The following is an 18,387-nucleotide window of genomic DNA, read 5'->3' on the forward strand; positions in this document are numbered from 1 at the left end:
TTAAACATCCATCCCTAGCCTCAACATCCGTCTTGTCCCTCTCCTTTGTGAATACCGATGCAAAGTACTCATTAAGAATCTCACCCATTTCCTCTGAGTCCACGCATAAATTTCCTCTTTTGCCTTTAAGTTGGCCAATCCTTTCTCTAGTTACCCTCTTGCCCCTTACATACGAATAAAATGCTTTTGGATTTTCCTTAACCCTGTTAGCCAAAGATATTTCATGACCCCTTTTAGCCCTCTTTATTGCGCGTTTGAGATTCGTCCTACTTTCCCGATATTCCTCCAAAGCTTCATCAGTTTTGAGTTGCCTCGATCCTACGTATGCTTCCTTTTTCATCTTAGCTAGTCTCACAATTTCACCCGTCATCCATGGTTCCCTAATCTTGCCATTTCTATCTTTCATTTTCACAGGAACATGTCTGTCCTGCACTCTAATCAACCATTCCTTAAAAGACTCCCACATTTCAAATGTGGATTTATCCTTAAACAGCTGCTCCCAATCCACATTCCCCAGCTCCTGCCGAATTTTGTTATACTCTGCCTTTCCCCAATTTAGTACTCTTCCTTCCGGACCACTCTTGTCCTTGTCCATGAGTATTCTAAAACTTACGGAATTGTGATCGCTATTCCCAAAGTAATCACCGACTGAAACATCAACCACCTGGCCGGGATCATTCCCCAATACCAGGTCCAGTATGGCCCCTTCCTGAGTTGGACTATTTACATACTGCTCTACAAAACTCTCCTGGATGCTCCTTACAAACTCTGCTCCATCAACACCTCCAACACTACACGAATCCCATTCAATGTTGGGGAAGTTAAAATCTCCCATCACAACCACCCTATTGCTCCTACATTTTTCTATAATCTGTATGCATATTTGGACCTCTACTTCATGCTCACTTTTGGGAGGCCTGTAGTAAATTCCCAACAATTTTACTGCACCCTTCCTACTTCTCAGCTCCACCCACATTGCCTCAGTGTTCGAATCCTCCATCGTGCCCTCCTTAATCACAGCTGTGATATCATCTCTGACGAGTAATGCAACTCCTCCACCCCTTCTACCTCCCTCTCTATCCCTCCTGAAGCATCTATACCCTGGGATATTCAGTTGTCAGTCCTGCCCTTCCCTCAACCAAGTCTCAGTAATACCAATAACATCATATTCCCAGGTACTGATCCAAGCCCTAAGTTCATCTGCCTTACCTGCTACACTTCTCGCATTAAAACAAATGCACCTCAGACCATCTTTGCGTTCATCATCTCTTCCCTTAGTCACATTGAGTGTATTGTCTCGTACCTTACTGGCTTTAGTTGCTGCTTCTTTACTGACATCTAACTTCCTAATCTGGTTCCCATCCCCCTGCCACATTAGTTTAAAACCTCCCCAACAGTGTTAGCAAAAGCACCCCCTAGGACATTGGTTCCAGTCCTGCCCAGGTGTAGACCATCCAGTTTGTAATGGTCCCACCGCCCCCTGAACCGGTTCCAATGTCCTAAAAATCTGAACCCCTCGCTCCTGCACCATATCTCAAACCACGTATTCATTCTGACTGTTCTTGAATTTCTACTCTGACTGTCCCGTGGCACTGGTAGCAATCCTGAGATTACTACCTTTGAGGTCCTACTTTTTAACTTATCTCCTAACTCCCTAAATTCTGATTGTAGGACCTCATCCCTTTTTTTAACTATATCGTTGGTGCCTATATGCACCACGACAACTGGCTGTTCACCCTCCCCCTTCAGTATGTCCTGCAGCCGATCGGAGACATCCCTGACCCGAGCACCCGGGAGGCAACATACAATTCGGGAGTCTCGTTTTCGACCACAGAAACGCCTGTCTACTCCCCTTACAATTGAATCCACTATGACTATAGCCCTGCCAGTGTTTTCCCGCCCTTCTGTGCAGCAGAGCTAGGCACGTTGCCATGAGCCTGGCTACTACTGCCTTCCCCTGGTGAGACATCTCCCCCAACAGTATCCAAAACGGTATACCTGTTTTGGAGGGAGATGACTGCAGGGGACACCTGCACTGCCTTCCTGCTCGACCGAGGACAAAAGTTCGGCACAACATCGTGGGCCGAAGGGCCTGTTCTGTGCTGTATTTCTCTATGTTCTATGTTCTATAAAAAGATTATCCAGAGGATTGGAATAATGGAATTCCATTCGTATTGTTTGGAATTAAGGATTCACTTAATGATTCAACCAAATTCTGTCCTTTTGAACTAATTTTTGGACATGAGGTAAGAGGACCATTTAAATTGATTAAGGAGAAATTGGTGAGTGAGCAGTCAGAACTTACATTCTTGGATTACATGTCAAATTTGAGGGAATGATTGAATCACCTGCACTGCCTTCCTGCTATTTCTCTGCCTTTTGGTCACCCATTCCCTGTCTCCGTCACCAATCCTAATCTGCGGTGTGACCAACTCACTGAACGTGCTATCCACAACCTCCTCAGCATCGCGGATGCTCCAAAGTGAGTCCATCCGCAGCTCCAGAGTCGTCATGCGGTCTAACAGGAGCTGCAGCTGGACACACTTCCCACACATGAAGAAGTCAGGGGCATCGGCCGCGTCCCTGAACTCCCACATTGTGCACGAGGAGCATAACATGGGTCTGGGATCTCCTGCCATTTTTACCCTTTACCTTAACTGATTATAAATATTGTATCAAATAATTAATAAGTGAAAGGAATAAAGATTTAACTTACCAATCACAATACTCACCAACACACGAAGAGTTAAATTTCTCCCAGCAACTGCTAATTGGAGCACTTTCCTTGCCAGCCAATCAGATCACTGCTTTGCTTGTCCATGCTGACTTGAATGAAGTCTTTATCAGACACTGATAAACTCTGTGATCTCACTCTGCAAGGTAAGTTTCTAAGAAGATAAACTTACCTTCCCGACAACCACGGTTGCTTTTTTTTTGGTTAGAGGAGAGAGTAGAGTGGGAAACAATGATGAAGTGTTTTGGGTTTAATTGTCACTTGACAACAGCCCCTTCACAAACCACCTTCAAATTAGGCTGACCGCACTGCACGTATGCAAATCTCCCCAGAACAGCCAATCAGTAGCTCCGCTCTGCTGCCCTCTGCTGGATGCCTGCCTTCACTCAAACTCCTCGGGTCTCCTTCGCAGGTACACCTTCGAATTAGGCTGACCGCACTGCACGTATGCAAATCTCCCCAGAACAGCCAATCAGTAGCTCCGCTCTGCTGCCCTCTGCTGGATCAGACAATGGTCCTTGTTTCACAAGTCATGAATGGCATGATTTCTCATTGAAATACAACATGTTACTTCAAGCCCACACCTTCCGCAATCAAATGGAAAAGCAGAGAAAGGTGTTCACATCATGTAACAGCTACTTTTTTTATAAATGTTTTTTTACTGGGTTTTTGAACAAAGTATATTTACCATTATGTACACAGAATAAGATATATATATATATATATAATATAGAAGAGAAGGACACACACAAACATACAAAAAGAAATAATAACAAATAAATAAAAAATAAAATAAAGTAACTTGTTAGGTATTCTGCACTGGCTCAACAGCAGCAACTCTGTACAGTTGGCTATATTATTTACAACACACAAGTAGGCGTCTGTTTGTTGTGGGGGTGGGGGGGGAGACTGGGGGGGGGGGAGAGATATACATTTGGGTGCCGGAGAAACCATTACAGAGGGCAATACGCGAATGGGCCTGGTGTTGGTGTTGTCACTTGCTTCTCCCAGATGGATTTCTCTGCCGCTGTCGTCTCGCAATCACCTCTGTTTCAGCCGTTCCTTCCGTTTTCCACCTGTATTCTCCTTGTTCACTATTCCTGTAGATGCAAAGTTTGTTATCGTTTCCCGTGCCCTCCTTCGGGCTATCATTTTCCCTCCCTCCCACCTCTCTGGTTCCCCTCTATTGCTCCCTGTCTCCTCACTCTTCCCCCTTCTGCCCCCTTCCCCTCTCCCCACCTTCTGCCCCTTCCCCTCTCCCCCCCCCCCATCTGCCCCCTTCCCCCCTCTTTCCTCTTAGGTTTAAGAAAATAGAACATTGAACATTACAGCACAGAACAGGCCCTTCGGCCCTCGATGTTGTGCCGAGCAATGTCCGAAACCAAGATCAAGCTATCCCATTCCCTGTCATTCTGGTGTGGACCATGTGCCGCTTGAAAGTTCCTAAAGTGTCCAACTCCGCTATCACAGCAGGCAGTCCATTCCACACCCTAACCACTCTCTGAGTAAAGAACCTACCTCGGACATCCTTCCTATATCTCCCACCCTGAACCTTATAGTTATGCCCCCTGTCATAATATACACCAGTATATCGTGGTGCAGACACACACTGATGGACACACACAGGGACCAATCAACATGTACAAGCACCACAGCCAATCACCAGTTAGAATATACACACTACACACGGTTCCTGCTCATTCTGGGTGCTGCCTCTCAGTGTAACAAGAACTCATCCAGCCCAGCACAGACTCACACCACGTGCTGAGAGAATCAACTGGTTCGGAATAGGCTTAGGTCTCTAGTTTAGGTTAGCATCATCTAGACCCACAGTCATCGTGTGTTAGTTAGAAGTAGTTAATAAAATTGAGTTGAACCTTCATCAGTGTTGGAAATGTCTGTCCATCTCTCAAGTCTGCATTAGCCAACAGATCATGGTACCAGAAGTTGAGGGATGTTAGCACTTCTGAGACCTACCTTTCAGTGATCTGCCTTCCACCAGTCTCGTGCCATCTCACAGAATGGACTCCGTTCCCCCGCTGCCGCGTCTCCGCATTGCCGGGAATCTGGGCTTGAACTGGAAACTTTTCAAACATCGCTTCCAGCTGTACCTCGAGGCCAGGGACCTGGAAGCTGCCTCGGACGCACGGAAGATGCTCTCTTCCTCGTCACAGACGGGGACCACGCTCTGCACATTTTCAACTCGCTCACCTTCGATGAGGGCGAGGACAAATCGAAGTTCTAGACCGTAATTCTAAAGTGCGACAGCCAGGTCGAGGTCAACGAGAGCTTCGAGAGATACATGTTTCAGCAGCGAATTCAGGGTAAGGATGAGCTATTCCAGTCCTTTATTGCCTACCTCAGCGTCCTTGCGCAGTCCTGCAACTACGGTTCCACCTCTGACTCCATGCTCCGTGACCAGATTGTTTTTGGTGTTCAATCTGAGCCCCTGCGCCTGCAGCTACTAAAAGTAAAGCAGCTCACTCTCTCTGTGGCCATTGAGACCTGTGTACTTCATGAACAGGCCTCCATGCGCTACTCCTGCATCCAGGCCGCTGAAACGGCGCGGCAAGCTGCTTACAATGCAGAATGGGTCCAAATGATTACATCTTTTCAGGCTCTGGATCTGAACGATGGCGGCCATTTCACGCGCTTTTCGAACGTCTTGACGTCACGGACCGCTTCGGGCATGTGCGCGCCACGCTGGATCGCCCCGCGCATGCGCGGTGGTGCGACGAACGTCCCGACGCTCTGGCGTGCGGCAACTGGGGCTCCACCCCCTTAAACCGGCAATGTCCTGCGAAGTCCCGACGCTGCCTGCAGTGTGGCAAACGATGCCACTACGCGGCAATGTGCAGATCTTCCCTGCCTGCTGATTTTAGGAGGTCCACCCAGCCCCACAGAGACGTCAGGGCTATCCAGCCTGCCATCAATGAACCTACTCTGGACCTTGCTTCCGACAGTGCCTGTGATGACCCACAGGTGACATCCCTCCCATATCTCCCACCCTGAACCTTATAGTTATGCCCTTTTGTAACACCTACATCCACCCGAGGAAATAGTCTCTGAATGTCCACTCTGTCTATCCTCCTCATCATCTTATCAACCTCTATTAAGTCGCCTCTCATTCTCCTCCGCTCCAAAGAGAAAAGCCCTAGCTCCCTCAACCTTTCCACATAAGACCTACTCTCCAAACCAGGCAGCATCCTGGTAAAACTCCTTTGCACCCTCTCCAATGCTTCCACATCCTTCCTATAGTGAGGTGACCAGAACTGCACACAATACTCCAAATGTGGTCTCACCAGGGTCAAGTATAGTTGCAGCATAACCCCGCGGCTCTTAAACTCAAGTCCCCTGTTAATAAACGCTAACACACTATAGGCCTTCTTCACTGCTCTATCCACTTGAGTGGCAACCTTCAGAGATTTGTGGACATGAACCCCAAGATCTCTCTGTTCCTCCACATTCCTCAGAACCCTGCCATTGACCCTGTAATCCGCATTCAAATTTTTTCCACCAAAATGAATCACCTGACGCTGATCAGAGCCGACTATGGGGAACCTTATCAAACGCCTTACTAAAACCATGTATGCGACATCAACTGCTCTACCTTCATCGACACACTTAGTTAGCTCCTCAAAGAATTCAATCAAATTTGTGAGGCAAGACTTACCCTTCACGAATCCGTGTTGACTATCCCGGATTAAGCTGCATCTTTCCAAATTATCATTTATCCTATCCTTCAGGGCCTTTTCCATTAACTTACTGACCACCAAAGTAAGACTAACTGGCCAATAATTTCCAGGGTCATTCCTATTCCCTTTCTTGAACAGAGGAACAACATTCGCAACTCTCCAGTCCTCTGGCACTATCCCCGTGGACAGTGAGGACCCAAAGATCAAAGCTAAAGGCTCTGCAATGTCAGCATCCGTGATGCTGAGGGAGTCGTGGATAGCACATTTAGCGAGTCGGTCAGACCACAGTTAAACATTACTAAGGGAGATCGGGAATGGGTGACCACCAGACAGAACCAGAGTAGTAAGGAAGTGCAGGGGTCCCCTGCGGTCATCTCCCAGTAAAACAGAGAGACCGTTTTGGATACTGTTAGCGGAGATGGCTCACCAGAGGAAGGCAGAAAAAGCCAGGTTAATGGCACAGTGGCTGGCTCTGCTGCGCAGGAGGGCAGGAAGAAGAATGGCAGGGCTGTAGTGATAGGCGACTCAATGGTAAGGGGAATAGACAGGCGGTTCTGCAGATGCAATCGAGTCTTCAGGATGGTGTGTTTCCCTGCCTAGTTCAAGGGTCAAGGATGCAGGATGTTCTGAAGGGGGAGGATGAACAGCCAGCTGTCGTGGTGCATATAGGCACCAACCATCTTGGTAAAACATACAATAATGTCCGACATGCTGGATTTAGGGAGTAAGGAGTTAAACTAAAAAGTAGGATCTCAAAGGTAGTAATCTCAGGTTTGATGCCAGTGTCACATGCTAGTCATTGTATTCCAATCACATTGGAACCGCTTCTGGGGTTATTGGGACCAGCACTAACTGTACCTGGGCTGGACTGGAACCAATGTCCTCGGGCGAGTGTTTGATCAATATGTTGCATGGGGTTTAAACTAATGTGACAGGGGAATGGGAACCGATGCAAGATGGTGGGAACCAGAATGTGAGCTTGGAAGGTGTAATAACTGAAGGGGAAATAGAGACCCAAAATAAGAGACCATCACCCTCAGGCAGGGCAAAAAAGGTGACAAGTGTGAGAAGGGAGGTGGTCAATGCAGAATTGAGGGTGTTGTACTGAAATGTGTGCAGTATACGGAACAAGGTAAATCAGCTTGTTACGCACATTGAAATTGGCCGGTATGATGTTGTGGGCATCACAGAGACGTGGCTGCAAGGGGATCAGGGCTGGGATCTAAATATACAGGGATATGTGTCCTATCGAAAGGACAGGCAGATGGGCAAAGGGGGCGGGTTGCATTGTTAGTAAGGAATGAAGTTAAATCAATAGCAAGGAGCGATATAGGATCAGAAGGCATTGAATCTCTGTGGGGAGAGTTGACGAATCGCAAAGGTAAAAAGAACCTGATGGGAGTCATGTCCAGGCCCCCGAGCAATTAGTCAGGATGTGGGACAGAATATAAATCAGGAGATAGAAAAGGCATGTAAAAAAGGCAACATCACAATGATCATGGGGGACTTCAATATGCAGGTGGACTGGGAAAATCAGGGATGTCGTGGATCCCAAGAAAAGGAATTTGTAGAACTTGCTGTAGCTTGTGGTAGAGCCCACCAGGGAACAGGCAATTCTGGATTTGGTGATGTGTTCAAAGAACAAAGAAAAAAACAGCACAGGAACGGGCAGTTTGGCCCTCCAGGCCTGAACTGACCATGCTACCTGTCGGAACTAAAATCTTCTCCACTTCCTGGGCCCCTATCCCTCTATTCCCATCACATTCATGTGTTTGTCAAGATGCCCCTTGAATGTCACTATCGTCCCTGCTTCCACCACCTCCCCCAACAGCGAGTTCCAGGCACTCACTCCCCTCCAGGCCTGAGCTGACCATGCTGCCTGTCTGAAATAAAAGGGGTCTCTGGGAGTGGGTTAATATTTACAGAGGGTCTCTGGGAGTGGGGTCATATTTACAGGGGGTCTCTGGGAGTGGTGGGAGTGGGGTAATATTTACAGTGGGTCTCTGGGACTCGTTAATATTAAACTGTCTCTGGGGGAGGGTTATATTACGGGGTCTCGGAGTGGGGTAATTTACACGGGGTCTCTTGGGGAGGTTAATAATTACAGGGGTCTCTGGGATGGGTTAATATTTACACGGGGTCTCTGTGAGTGTTAATATTTACAGGGGGTCTCTGGGACTGGGTTAATATTTACACGGGGTCTCTGTGAGTGGGTTAATATTTACAGGGGTCTCGGGAGTGGGTAATTTACAGGGGGTCTCTGGGATTGGGTTAATATTTTACACGGGGTCTCTGTGATGGTTATTATTTGACTCCGTGGGTTCTGTGTGTGGGTTAATAATTTTACAGGTGTTCTCTGGGGTGGGTGTAATATTTACAGGGTGTTCTCTTGGATGTGGTTAATATTACAGGGGGGGTCTCTGGGGAGTGGGTTAATGTTTACAGGGGGTCTCTGGGTGTGGGTTAATATTTACAGGGAGTCTCTGGGAGTGGGTTAATATTTACAGGGGGTCTCTGGGGAGTGTGTTAATGTTTAAAGGGGGTGCCTGGGGGTGGGTTAATGTTTAAACGGTTGTCTGTGGGGGGTGTCAGCCACAGGGTGGGGGGTGACACTGAGTTAAGGGACAGTCCTGTATAAACACGGAGGTGAGTTTGTTCTTTCAGTACCGGGGACGAGTGAAATGTGCTCGATCTGAGCCTCGGGCAGAGTGTGAAGATCCTGGTAAACATTGTCAGTGAGATCCGTGTTCTCTGTCTGATAGAATCCAATCAGCCCTGTTGCTCCTCCTGTTCCTGCAGCAAGGTGGGATCTTGATGTGCCTTCCGGCTCTGTTTCTGGGGGAGGAGAGGATATATAATGGAATCCCTCTGTGTGTGAGTGTTGCAGATTGCTGAGAGAGGGAGAGGTGAGAGAACCAAATATCTCCGGACAAAAGGCTGTGAGTGACCCTGGGGAGATTCACTGTGAGTATGAGAGAGAATTAACCCTCATTGTGTTCCCCTGCCTCAAACCCAGCCCCTCAACTGAGCCACATCCCCTCCCTCCATCAGCCACCACCCTCTCTCCCTCCCTCAGACACCACACTCTCTCCCTCCCTGAGCACCCTTCCTCTCCCTCCCTGAGCCACCCTTCCTCTCCCTCCCTCAGCCACCCCGTCACTCCCTCCCTCAGCCACTACCCTCTCTCCCTCCCTCAGACACCACGCTCTTTCCCTCCCTCCCTCTGTCACCCCTTCTTCTCTCTCCCAGTCAGCAATGACCGTCTGTCCCTTCACCACTGGCCCTCTCCCACTGACACTCTCTCATTAAACCTCACTGTCCCTCACCCCATCCCTCACTCTCTGACCCTTCCTCACTATCCCTCACTCTCTGACCCTCTCTCAACCCCCCCCCCCACTGACGCTCACTCTCTGCCCCTCTTACTGACCCACAATTTCTGACCCTCTCATACTGACCCTCAGTATATGTCCCTCTCACACTGACACTCAATCTATGTCCCTCTCACACTGACCTTCAGTCTAAGTCCCTCTCTCACTGACCCTCTCACACTGACCCTCAGTCTATGTCCCTCTCTCACTGACCCTCTCTCACTGACCCTCTCTCATTAAACTTCTCTGTCCCTCACTTACCATCCCTCACTTTCTGACCCTCCCTCGCTAAACCTCACTCCCTGACCCTCTTTCACTCCCCCTCCCCCACTGACCCTAACTCTCTGTCCCTCTCACTGACCCACACTCTCTGCCCCTCTCAATCTGAACCTCACTCTCTCTCCCTCTCACTGATCCTCACTCTCTATCACTCCCACATTGACCCTCACTCTCTGTCCCTCTCACACTGACCCTCACTCTCTCTCCATCTCACTGACCCTTACTCTCTGTCCCTCTCACATTGACCCTCACTATCGGTCCCTCTCATGCTGAACCCCACTTCCAGTCCCTCTCACTGACCCTCACTCGCTGTCCCTCTCACCCTGAGCCTCACCCTCTGTCCCTCTCTCACTGACCCTCACACTCTGTCCCTCTCTCACTGACACTCACTCTCTGTCCCTGTCACTGACCCTCACTCTGTGTCCCTCTCTCATTGACCCTCACACTCTGTCCCTCTCACACTGACCGTCACTCTCTGTCCCTCTCACACTGACCCTCACTATCTATCCCTCTCACACTGACCCTCACTCTCTGTCCCTCTCACACTGACCCTCACTATATGTCCCTCTCACACTGAACCTCACACTCTGTCCCTCTCACACTGAACCTCACTCTCTGTCCCTGTCACTGACCCTCATTCTGTTTCCCTCTCTCATTGACCCTCACTCTCTGTCCTTCTCACACTGACCCTCACTCTCTGTCCCTCTCACACTGACCCTCACTCTCCGTCCCTCTCACACTGTCCCTCACTCTCTGTCCCTCTCACACTGTCCCTCACACTCTGTCCCTCTCACACTGACCCACACTCTCTGTCCCTCTCTGTGACCCTCAGCCAGCATTCGGCACAGCTGTGAGAATACCAGTGCATGGGTCCTGCTGTTAAATAATATTTCTGATATAAAAACAAAATCCTGTGTGGGTGGCAAGACCTGACCGGCTGGAAAACCTGATCAGCGAGTCTGACAGCATCTGTGGAGAGAGAAATAGAGAGAAATAAATTAAGGTTTGCAGTTTCGATAACTATTGACAACTGATTCCCTGCTGATTGCCCAACACTCGCTGTTTTTTATTTATTTGTTTTAATTTCAGGAGAGGCGGAAGAAGAGGATTCTGGGAGAAGTCAACTCAGTCACCTTGACCAGCGGGTAAGTGATTGGCTGGGACTGGGAGGCAGGATTTATTTTCCTTTTTCTCTTTTACTCGTGGCATTGCAGTTGTTGTTGTAAGTTAACTTAAGTGAAATGAAATGACATGAAATGAAAATCACTTATTGTCACAAGTAGGTTTCAAATGAAGCTACTGTGAAAAGCCCCTAGTTGCCACTTTCCGGCGCCTGTTCAGGTTGGCTGGTACAGGAATTGAACCGTACTGCTAGCCTACCTTAGTCTGCTTTCAAAGACATCAATTTAGACCTATGCTAAACCAACCCCTCAATTCACGGCAGGACATCCCAGACCCATGTCATGCTCCTCTTGTGCGATGTGGGAATTCAGGGACCCTTCCGGTGTCCCTGACACCTTCACGTGCAGGAAGAGCTTGACGGCTCTGGAGCTACGGATGGACTCACTTTGGAGCATCCGCGATGCTGAGGGAGTCGTGGAGAGCACGTTCAGTGAGTTAACACACCGCAGTTAAACATTGCTGAGGGAGATCGGGAATAGGTGAGCACCAGACAGAGCAAGAGAAGGAAGGCAGTGCACGGGTCCCCTGCGGTCATCTCCTTCCAAAACATATATACCCTTTTCTATACTGTTGTGGATCATGGCGCACTAGTTGAAGGCAGCAGCAGTCAGGTTCATGGCACCATGGCTGGCTCTGCTGCACAGGAGGGCGGGAAGACGAATGGCAGGGCTATAGGGACTCAATGGTGAGGGGAATCGACAGGCCATTCTGCAGACATAACTGAGACACCAGAATAGTATGTTGCCTCCCGAGTCCAAGGGTCAAGGATGCTAAAGGGGAGGGTGAACAACCAGCTGTCGTGGTACATAGAGGCACCAACCATATCGGTAAAACATATGCTAAGGTCCCACATGCTGAATTTAGAGTTCGGGGTTAAACTAAAAATGGGACCTCAAAGGCAGTAATCTCAGAATTACAACCAGTGCCACATGCTAGTCAGAGTAGGAATGTCATGAGAGATACAATGAATATGTGGTTTGAGAGATGGTGCAAGAGGGAGCGATTCAAATTCCAGGGGCATTGGAACCGGTTCTGGGGGAAGTGCGGCCTGTACAAATCGGTCGGTCTGCACTTGGGCAGCACTGGAACCAATGTCCTCAGGGTAGGGTTTAAACTAATGTGGCAGTGGGATTGGAACTGATGCAGGAAGGAAGTAAAACGGGGACAGAAACAAAAGGCAGTAAATGAAAAAGTGGAAGGCAGGGAAACCAAAGTCAAAAATCAAAATTGCCACAATGCAGAGTACAAAGACTGTGGAGAACTCAGTGAATGGGTCCAGTGAGGCTGAGAGAAATAAAACACAGGGAGAGTGAAAAAAACATGACCAGTAAGGTGGGCTGAGAAAGCAGAGCAGAGGGCAAGGGAAGTCTAGATTGAACTGCATATATTTCATTACAAGAAGCCTAATGGGCAAGGCAGATATTCTCAGGACATGGATAGGTACATGGAACTGGGATATTATAGCTATTACTGAAACATAGCTAAGGGAGGGGCAGGACTGGCAGCTCAATGTTCCGGGGTACTGATGTTATATCAAAGATAGAGCAGGAGATAGGAGAGGAGGGGGAGTTACGTTTTTGATTATGTTCAGTATCACGGCAGTACAGAGAGAGGGGATATATCCGAGGGTTCGCCCACTGAGTCTATCTGGGTAGAAATGGAAAATATGAAGGGCGAGGTCACTTTGATAGGACAGCCCCCATCAAACACTCCCAGGACAGGTACATCACGGGGTTAGGTGCAGAGTAAAGCTCCCTCCACACAGCCCCATCAAACACTCCCAGGACAGGCATAGCACGGGTTTAGGTACAGAGTAAAGGTGCCTCTACACTGTCCCCATCTACACTCCCAGGAAAGGAACATCACGGGGTTAGATACAGAGTAAAACTCCCTCTACACTGTCCCCATCAAACACTCCCAGGAAAGGTACATCACGGGGTTAGATACAGAGTAAAACTCCCTCTACACTGTCCCCATCAAACACTCCCAGGACAGGTACATCACGGTGTTACATCCAGAGTAAAACTCCCTTCACAGAGCCCCATGAAACACTCCCAGGACAGGTACATCACGGGGTTAGATACAGAGTAAAACTCCATCCACACAGCCCCATCAAACACTCCCACGACAGGTACATCACGGTGTTACATCCAGAGTAAAACTCCATTCACAGAGCCCCATCGAACACTCCCAGGACAGGTACAGCATGGGGTTAGGTACAGAGTAAAGCTCCGTCCACACAGCCCCCACCAAGTGCTCCCAGGACAGGTGCAGCACGGGGTTACATGCAGAGTAAAGGTGCTTCTCCACTGTCCCCATCAAACACGCTCAGGAAAGGTACAGCACGGGGTGAGATACAGGGTAAAGCTCCGTTGACACTGTCTCCATCAAACAAGCCCAGGAAAGGTACAGCAGGGGGTTAGATACAGTGTAAAACTCCCTCCACACGGTCCCCATTAAACACGCTCAGGACAGGTACAGCACGGGGGTAGATACAGAGTAAAGCTCACTCCACAGTGACCCCATCATACATTCGCAGGAGTGATACAGCACGGGGTTAGATGCAGAGTAAAGCTCCCTCTACACTGTCATCACCAAACACTCCCAGGACAGGTACAGCACGGGGTTAGATATAGAGTAAAGCCCCCCCCCCCCCACACTGCCCCCATCAAACACTCCCAGGACAGGTGCAGCACGGGGTTTGAACCAGAGTAAAGTTCCCTCTACACTGTCCCCATCAAACACTCCCAGGACAGGTACTGCACGGAGTTCGATACAGATTAAAGTTTCCTCTACATTGTCCCCAGCAAACACTCCCAGGACAGGTGCAGCATGGAGTTAGATACAGGTTAAAGCTCCCTCTACACTGCCCCCATCAATCACTCCCAGAACAGGTGCAGCACGGAGTTCGATACAGGGTAAAGCTCCCTCGACATTGTCCCCATCAAACGCTCCCAGGACAGGACAGCACGGGGTTAGATACAGAGTAAAGCTCCCTCCACACTGTTCCCATTAAACACACCCAGGACAGGATACAGCATGCGTTAGATACAGAGTAAAGCTCCCTCCTACACTGACCCCATCAAACACTCCCAGGATTGATACAGTACAGGGTTCGATACAGAGTAAAACTCACTCAACACTGTCCTCATCAAACACTCTCAGGACAGGTATAGTTTGGACTTAGATACAAAGTAAAGCTCCCTCTACACTCTCCTCCACACATTCCCAGGACAGGTACAGCACAGGGTTAGATACATAGTAAAGCTCCCTCCACACTGACCCCATCAAACACTCCCTGGAGAGGTACAGCACGGGGTTAGATACAGAGTAAAGCTCCTTCCACACTGACACCATCAAACACTCCCAGGACAGGCACAGCACAGGGTTAGATACAGAGTAAATCTCTCTCTCCACAGTTGAAAGCCAAGATCGGCTGTGGTGTGATTGAATCACGGCTCATGTTGTCTAACCCTGCTCCTGTTCCTTGCGTTGTTGTTAAAGAGTTTGCAGTTAACGCGTCTCTGCCTGTTTGCTGCTGGGAACCTGCTCTGTGTAAGCTTTTTGTAGACGCACAGGGGAATTGGGGTCCAGATTGAAATGAAATGAAAATCGCTTATTGTCACGAGTAGGCTTCAATGAAGTTACTGTGAAAAGCCCCTAGTCGCCACATCCCGACGCCTGTTCGGGAAGGCTGTTACGGGAATCGATCCGTGCCGCTGGCCTGCTTGGTCTGCTTTCAAAGCCAGCGATTCAGCCCTGTGCTAAACAGCCCCAGAGAGAGGGATGTGGACTGAGCAAAGAACACTGCCCCCACCTCACATCTCCCCACCCTGCCGGCCTCTACACCACCCCCCACCCTGCCGTCCTCTAACACACCCCCAACCCCCCACCCTGCCGGCCTCTACCCCACCCCCAACCCCCCACCCTGCCGGCCTCTACCCCACCCCCAACCCACCACCCTGCCGGCCTCTACCCCACCCCCAACCCACCACCCTGCCAGTATCTACCCCACCCCCGACTCCCCACCCTACCGGCATCTACCCCCCTACCCTACAACCATCCCCCCACACTGCCGGTCCCTACCCCACCCCCTAACCCCACCCTGCCGGCCTCTACCCCACCCCCAAACCCCCCACCCTGCCAGTATCTAACCCACCCCCAACCCCCCACTCTGCCGGCCTCTACCCCACCCCCATCCCCCACCCGGCCGGCCTCTACCCCACCCCCATCCCCCACCCTGCCGGCTTCTACCCCACCCCCAACCCCCCCACCCTGCCGGCCTCTTCCCCACCCCCCCACACTGCCAGTATCTACCCCACCCCCTACCCCCCCCACCCTGCCGGCCTCTACCCCACCCTGCCGCCCTCTATCCCCCTACCCCACCCCCAACCCCCCACACTGCAGGCATCTACCCCACCCCCAACCCCCCACCCTGCCGGCTTCTACCCCACCCTGCCGCCCTCTACCCCCCTACCCCACACCCCATCCACCCACCCCGCCCCCAGTGAATGACAGAGTCACATAAAAACTATTCTAACTTTCTTTTCAGGAACAACAGGAGGAAGTGACCATCCAAACAGGAGACTCTGATCCTCAGAATGGATGAAAATACAATGGAACTGACACAAGCCGCCACTGCGGTGGTGCAAGCATGTGTTGATGTGAGAAATGCCATGTCAGCCGTTGAGAGTTTCGCTAAGCTAGCCGCTTCAGCCGGAGTAGTGGGGGCTGTTATTGGGGTAGCTGCATCTGTCCTTAAACTTTGTCTGGGAGATGTGGATAGTGCGGAGTTGACATACATGAAGGAGCAATTCCAGATAGTCAGGGACCAGCTGGATGGCATTTCAGATCAGATTCGCGAAGTGCTTAGTGCAATTGAGCACAGTACATCCGGTAATCAGTATTTCCCCATTGAAGAGAATCTGAAAAATCAGTTCAGGAATTTCATGGAACTCCTGGATGCAGCACCAAAGTACCGGGAGAGTGAGAAACAATCGTTTCTCACACACTTCACTGCGACTAATGGTGACCAGAACCTTTACACTCTCTATGATGCTGTGATGGGACATTCTGCCATCTTTGGCACACCCATCCTGGAAACCGCCATAAAATATGATCAGAGAAATCGACGCCTCATGGAAAAGCTCTGCGCCCGACTGAAGGAGCTTTTCTGTATTGGCCTGATTGCCACACTGGGTCACGCTGCCCTGACTGGAATTGACACTGAGACGTTAAAGAAAAAATGGGATGAGAGATTGAGTAAACTTGACATTAAAATGAAATCCATGATAGATCTATGCATAAATGAGTTTGCAGAGCAGGCAAAGACAGAAGTTGAAAAAATGGTAAAAGATAAAGGGAAGAGAAATCACGAGGAGTGTGCAAATTATATAAGAGATCATTTGGGGAAGAAATATGACTGGGTTTTCTGGTCTGTGCGGGTCTATGACCCTGTCGTTGGGTTCGAAAATCACGCTGCCGATGGTCGGAATCGGTTTCACTTTTTCAGACTCAATAATGTGAATATTATTGTCTCCTATGCCACTGATCCAAAGCCTTTTAAGGACGAAAAGGTCAAGCAGTTTATGAAGGGGAAAGATGGCTGGGATGATGCAAGAAAGGTTTGTAATGCTGTGTTCAAGGATTTCCCGGGGCATTTTATACACACAGTGAGGCGATACAAGGGTCTGTGGGGAGCCTGGACCTTTCCCAAAGATTGTCATTTCTGGCAAACCTATGCAGGAGTGACCCTGTGTGTCCATTCCTCATAAATCTCCCCATGAGCTTCTCAGTTACTCTGCCCCTGAATCCATGCTGCTGTTCCCAGGGGAAGTGTGTCTGTGATATTTGGACACAGTCCGCTTTTGTTCATCGCTATCTATTCTACTGCTAACAAATTAATCCTGACAATTATTGTGATTCTGAAAATGATCCTAACCTTTACTGAGAGCTAAGCAACTAATTCCATCCAATCAGAAATCCGGTCAGTCTTGTCCATTCAAAGTCACTGTCAGGGTGTGTGAGGGTCAGTGGGTGGGTCCATATTGAGGGGCCAGCTTGAGTTGAGGAGACAAAGGAGGTTCGATATGTGAGGACCGGGCTGGGATTATATGGAATAAACGGTATGGCGGAGGCCAGTGCACAGAGCCCACATGAAGCAGCTCAACAGAGAGCAAAGGGGCAGACTGGTTCATTATTATCAGTCACAGATATGTGTGTCTGAGTGCGTATGTTCAGCTCATCGTGAACCACATCCAGCTTTCATTTCATGGAAACATCAGTCAGTGAGGAGGATTCTAAACAACAGAGTTCACAAGGCCCATCCTCCTGTCACTACCCAACGACAAAGCTCCATTGGGAATCTCCACACTATTACAGTTCACTGTCAATGTACAGTCTGCACACTGACTCATGTAGAATATACTGTGTAACAGTTGTGTAAGCAATGGACATGGATTGCAAAGCTCTGTAATCAATGATGGTACAATTAATTTTTAATGAATACATCTGTAATTATCTGATTTCTGCCACTTGCTCAGTTTGTAACTTTGAAGTTGCCTCTGTAAATTGGATATGCATGAACTTCCAGTCCAATATCTTCAACTCTTTCCAGTTTAATTTCTATAATATCTGAGGTTTGTTTAAAATGCTTGGGACTGCTGAAATAAAATTGGTTCATACCGTTCACTGCAGTGTGCTGAACAAACTCAATCATTCAATAGGCAGTCACTCTCTGTGGAATTATTATTAAACTCCATTCTGAAGATTTCTTTGTCACGTCAGTCACACACAGAGTGAACATAGAACATAGATCGATACAGCGCAGTACAGGCCCTTCGGCCCACGATGTTGCACCGACATGGGAAGTCAGAAACTAAAGGCCATCTAACCTACACTATGCCATTATCATCCATATGCTTATCCAATAAACTTTTAAATGCCCTCAATGTTGGCGAGTTCACTACTGTTGCAGGTAGTGCATTCCACGGCCTCACCACACTTTGCGTAAAAAACCTACCTCTGACCTCTGTCCTATATCTATTACCCCTCAATTTAAGGCTATGTGCCCTCGTGCTAGCCACCTCCATCCGAGGGAGAAGGCTCTCTCTGTCCACCCTATCTAACC

The 18,387-nt window shown here is 49.1% G+C and overlaps 1 protein-coding gene across 1 annotated transcript; it reads left to right on the forward strand.

The window, feature by feature from the left end:
* The first annotated feature begins 9,252 nt into the window (after window positions 1-9,252).
* LOC119966663 (protein rapunzel-like) lies at window positions 9,253-17,948 on the forward strand. Its single transcript, XM_038798721.1, has 3 exons — window positions 9,253-9,393; window positions 11,166-11,221; window positions 15,811-17,948. Exon 3 carries the CDS (start codon window positions 15,860-15,862, stop codon window positions 17,030-17,032), a length of 1,173 nt encoding a protein of 390 aa, XP_038654649.1. The 5' UTR covers window positions 9,253-9,393; window positions 11,166-11,221; window positions 15,811-15,859; the 3' UTR covers window positions 17,033-17,948.
* The last annotated feature ends 439 nt before the right edge of the window (window positions 17,949-18,387 follow it).

The sequence above is a fragment of the Scyliorhinus canicula genome, chromosome 5 (assembly GCF_902713615.1).
Source record: "Scyliorhinus canicula chromosome 5, sScyCan1.1, whole genome shotgun sequence".
Classification (NCBI taxonomy): Eukaryota; Metazoa; Chordata; class Chondrichthyes; order Carcharhiniformes; family Scyliorhinidae; genus Scyliorhinus; species Scyliorhinus canicula.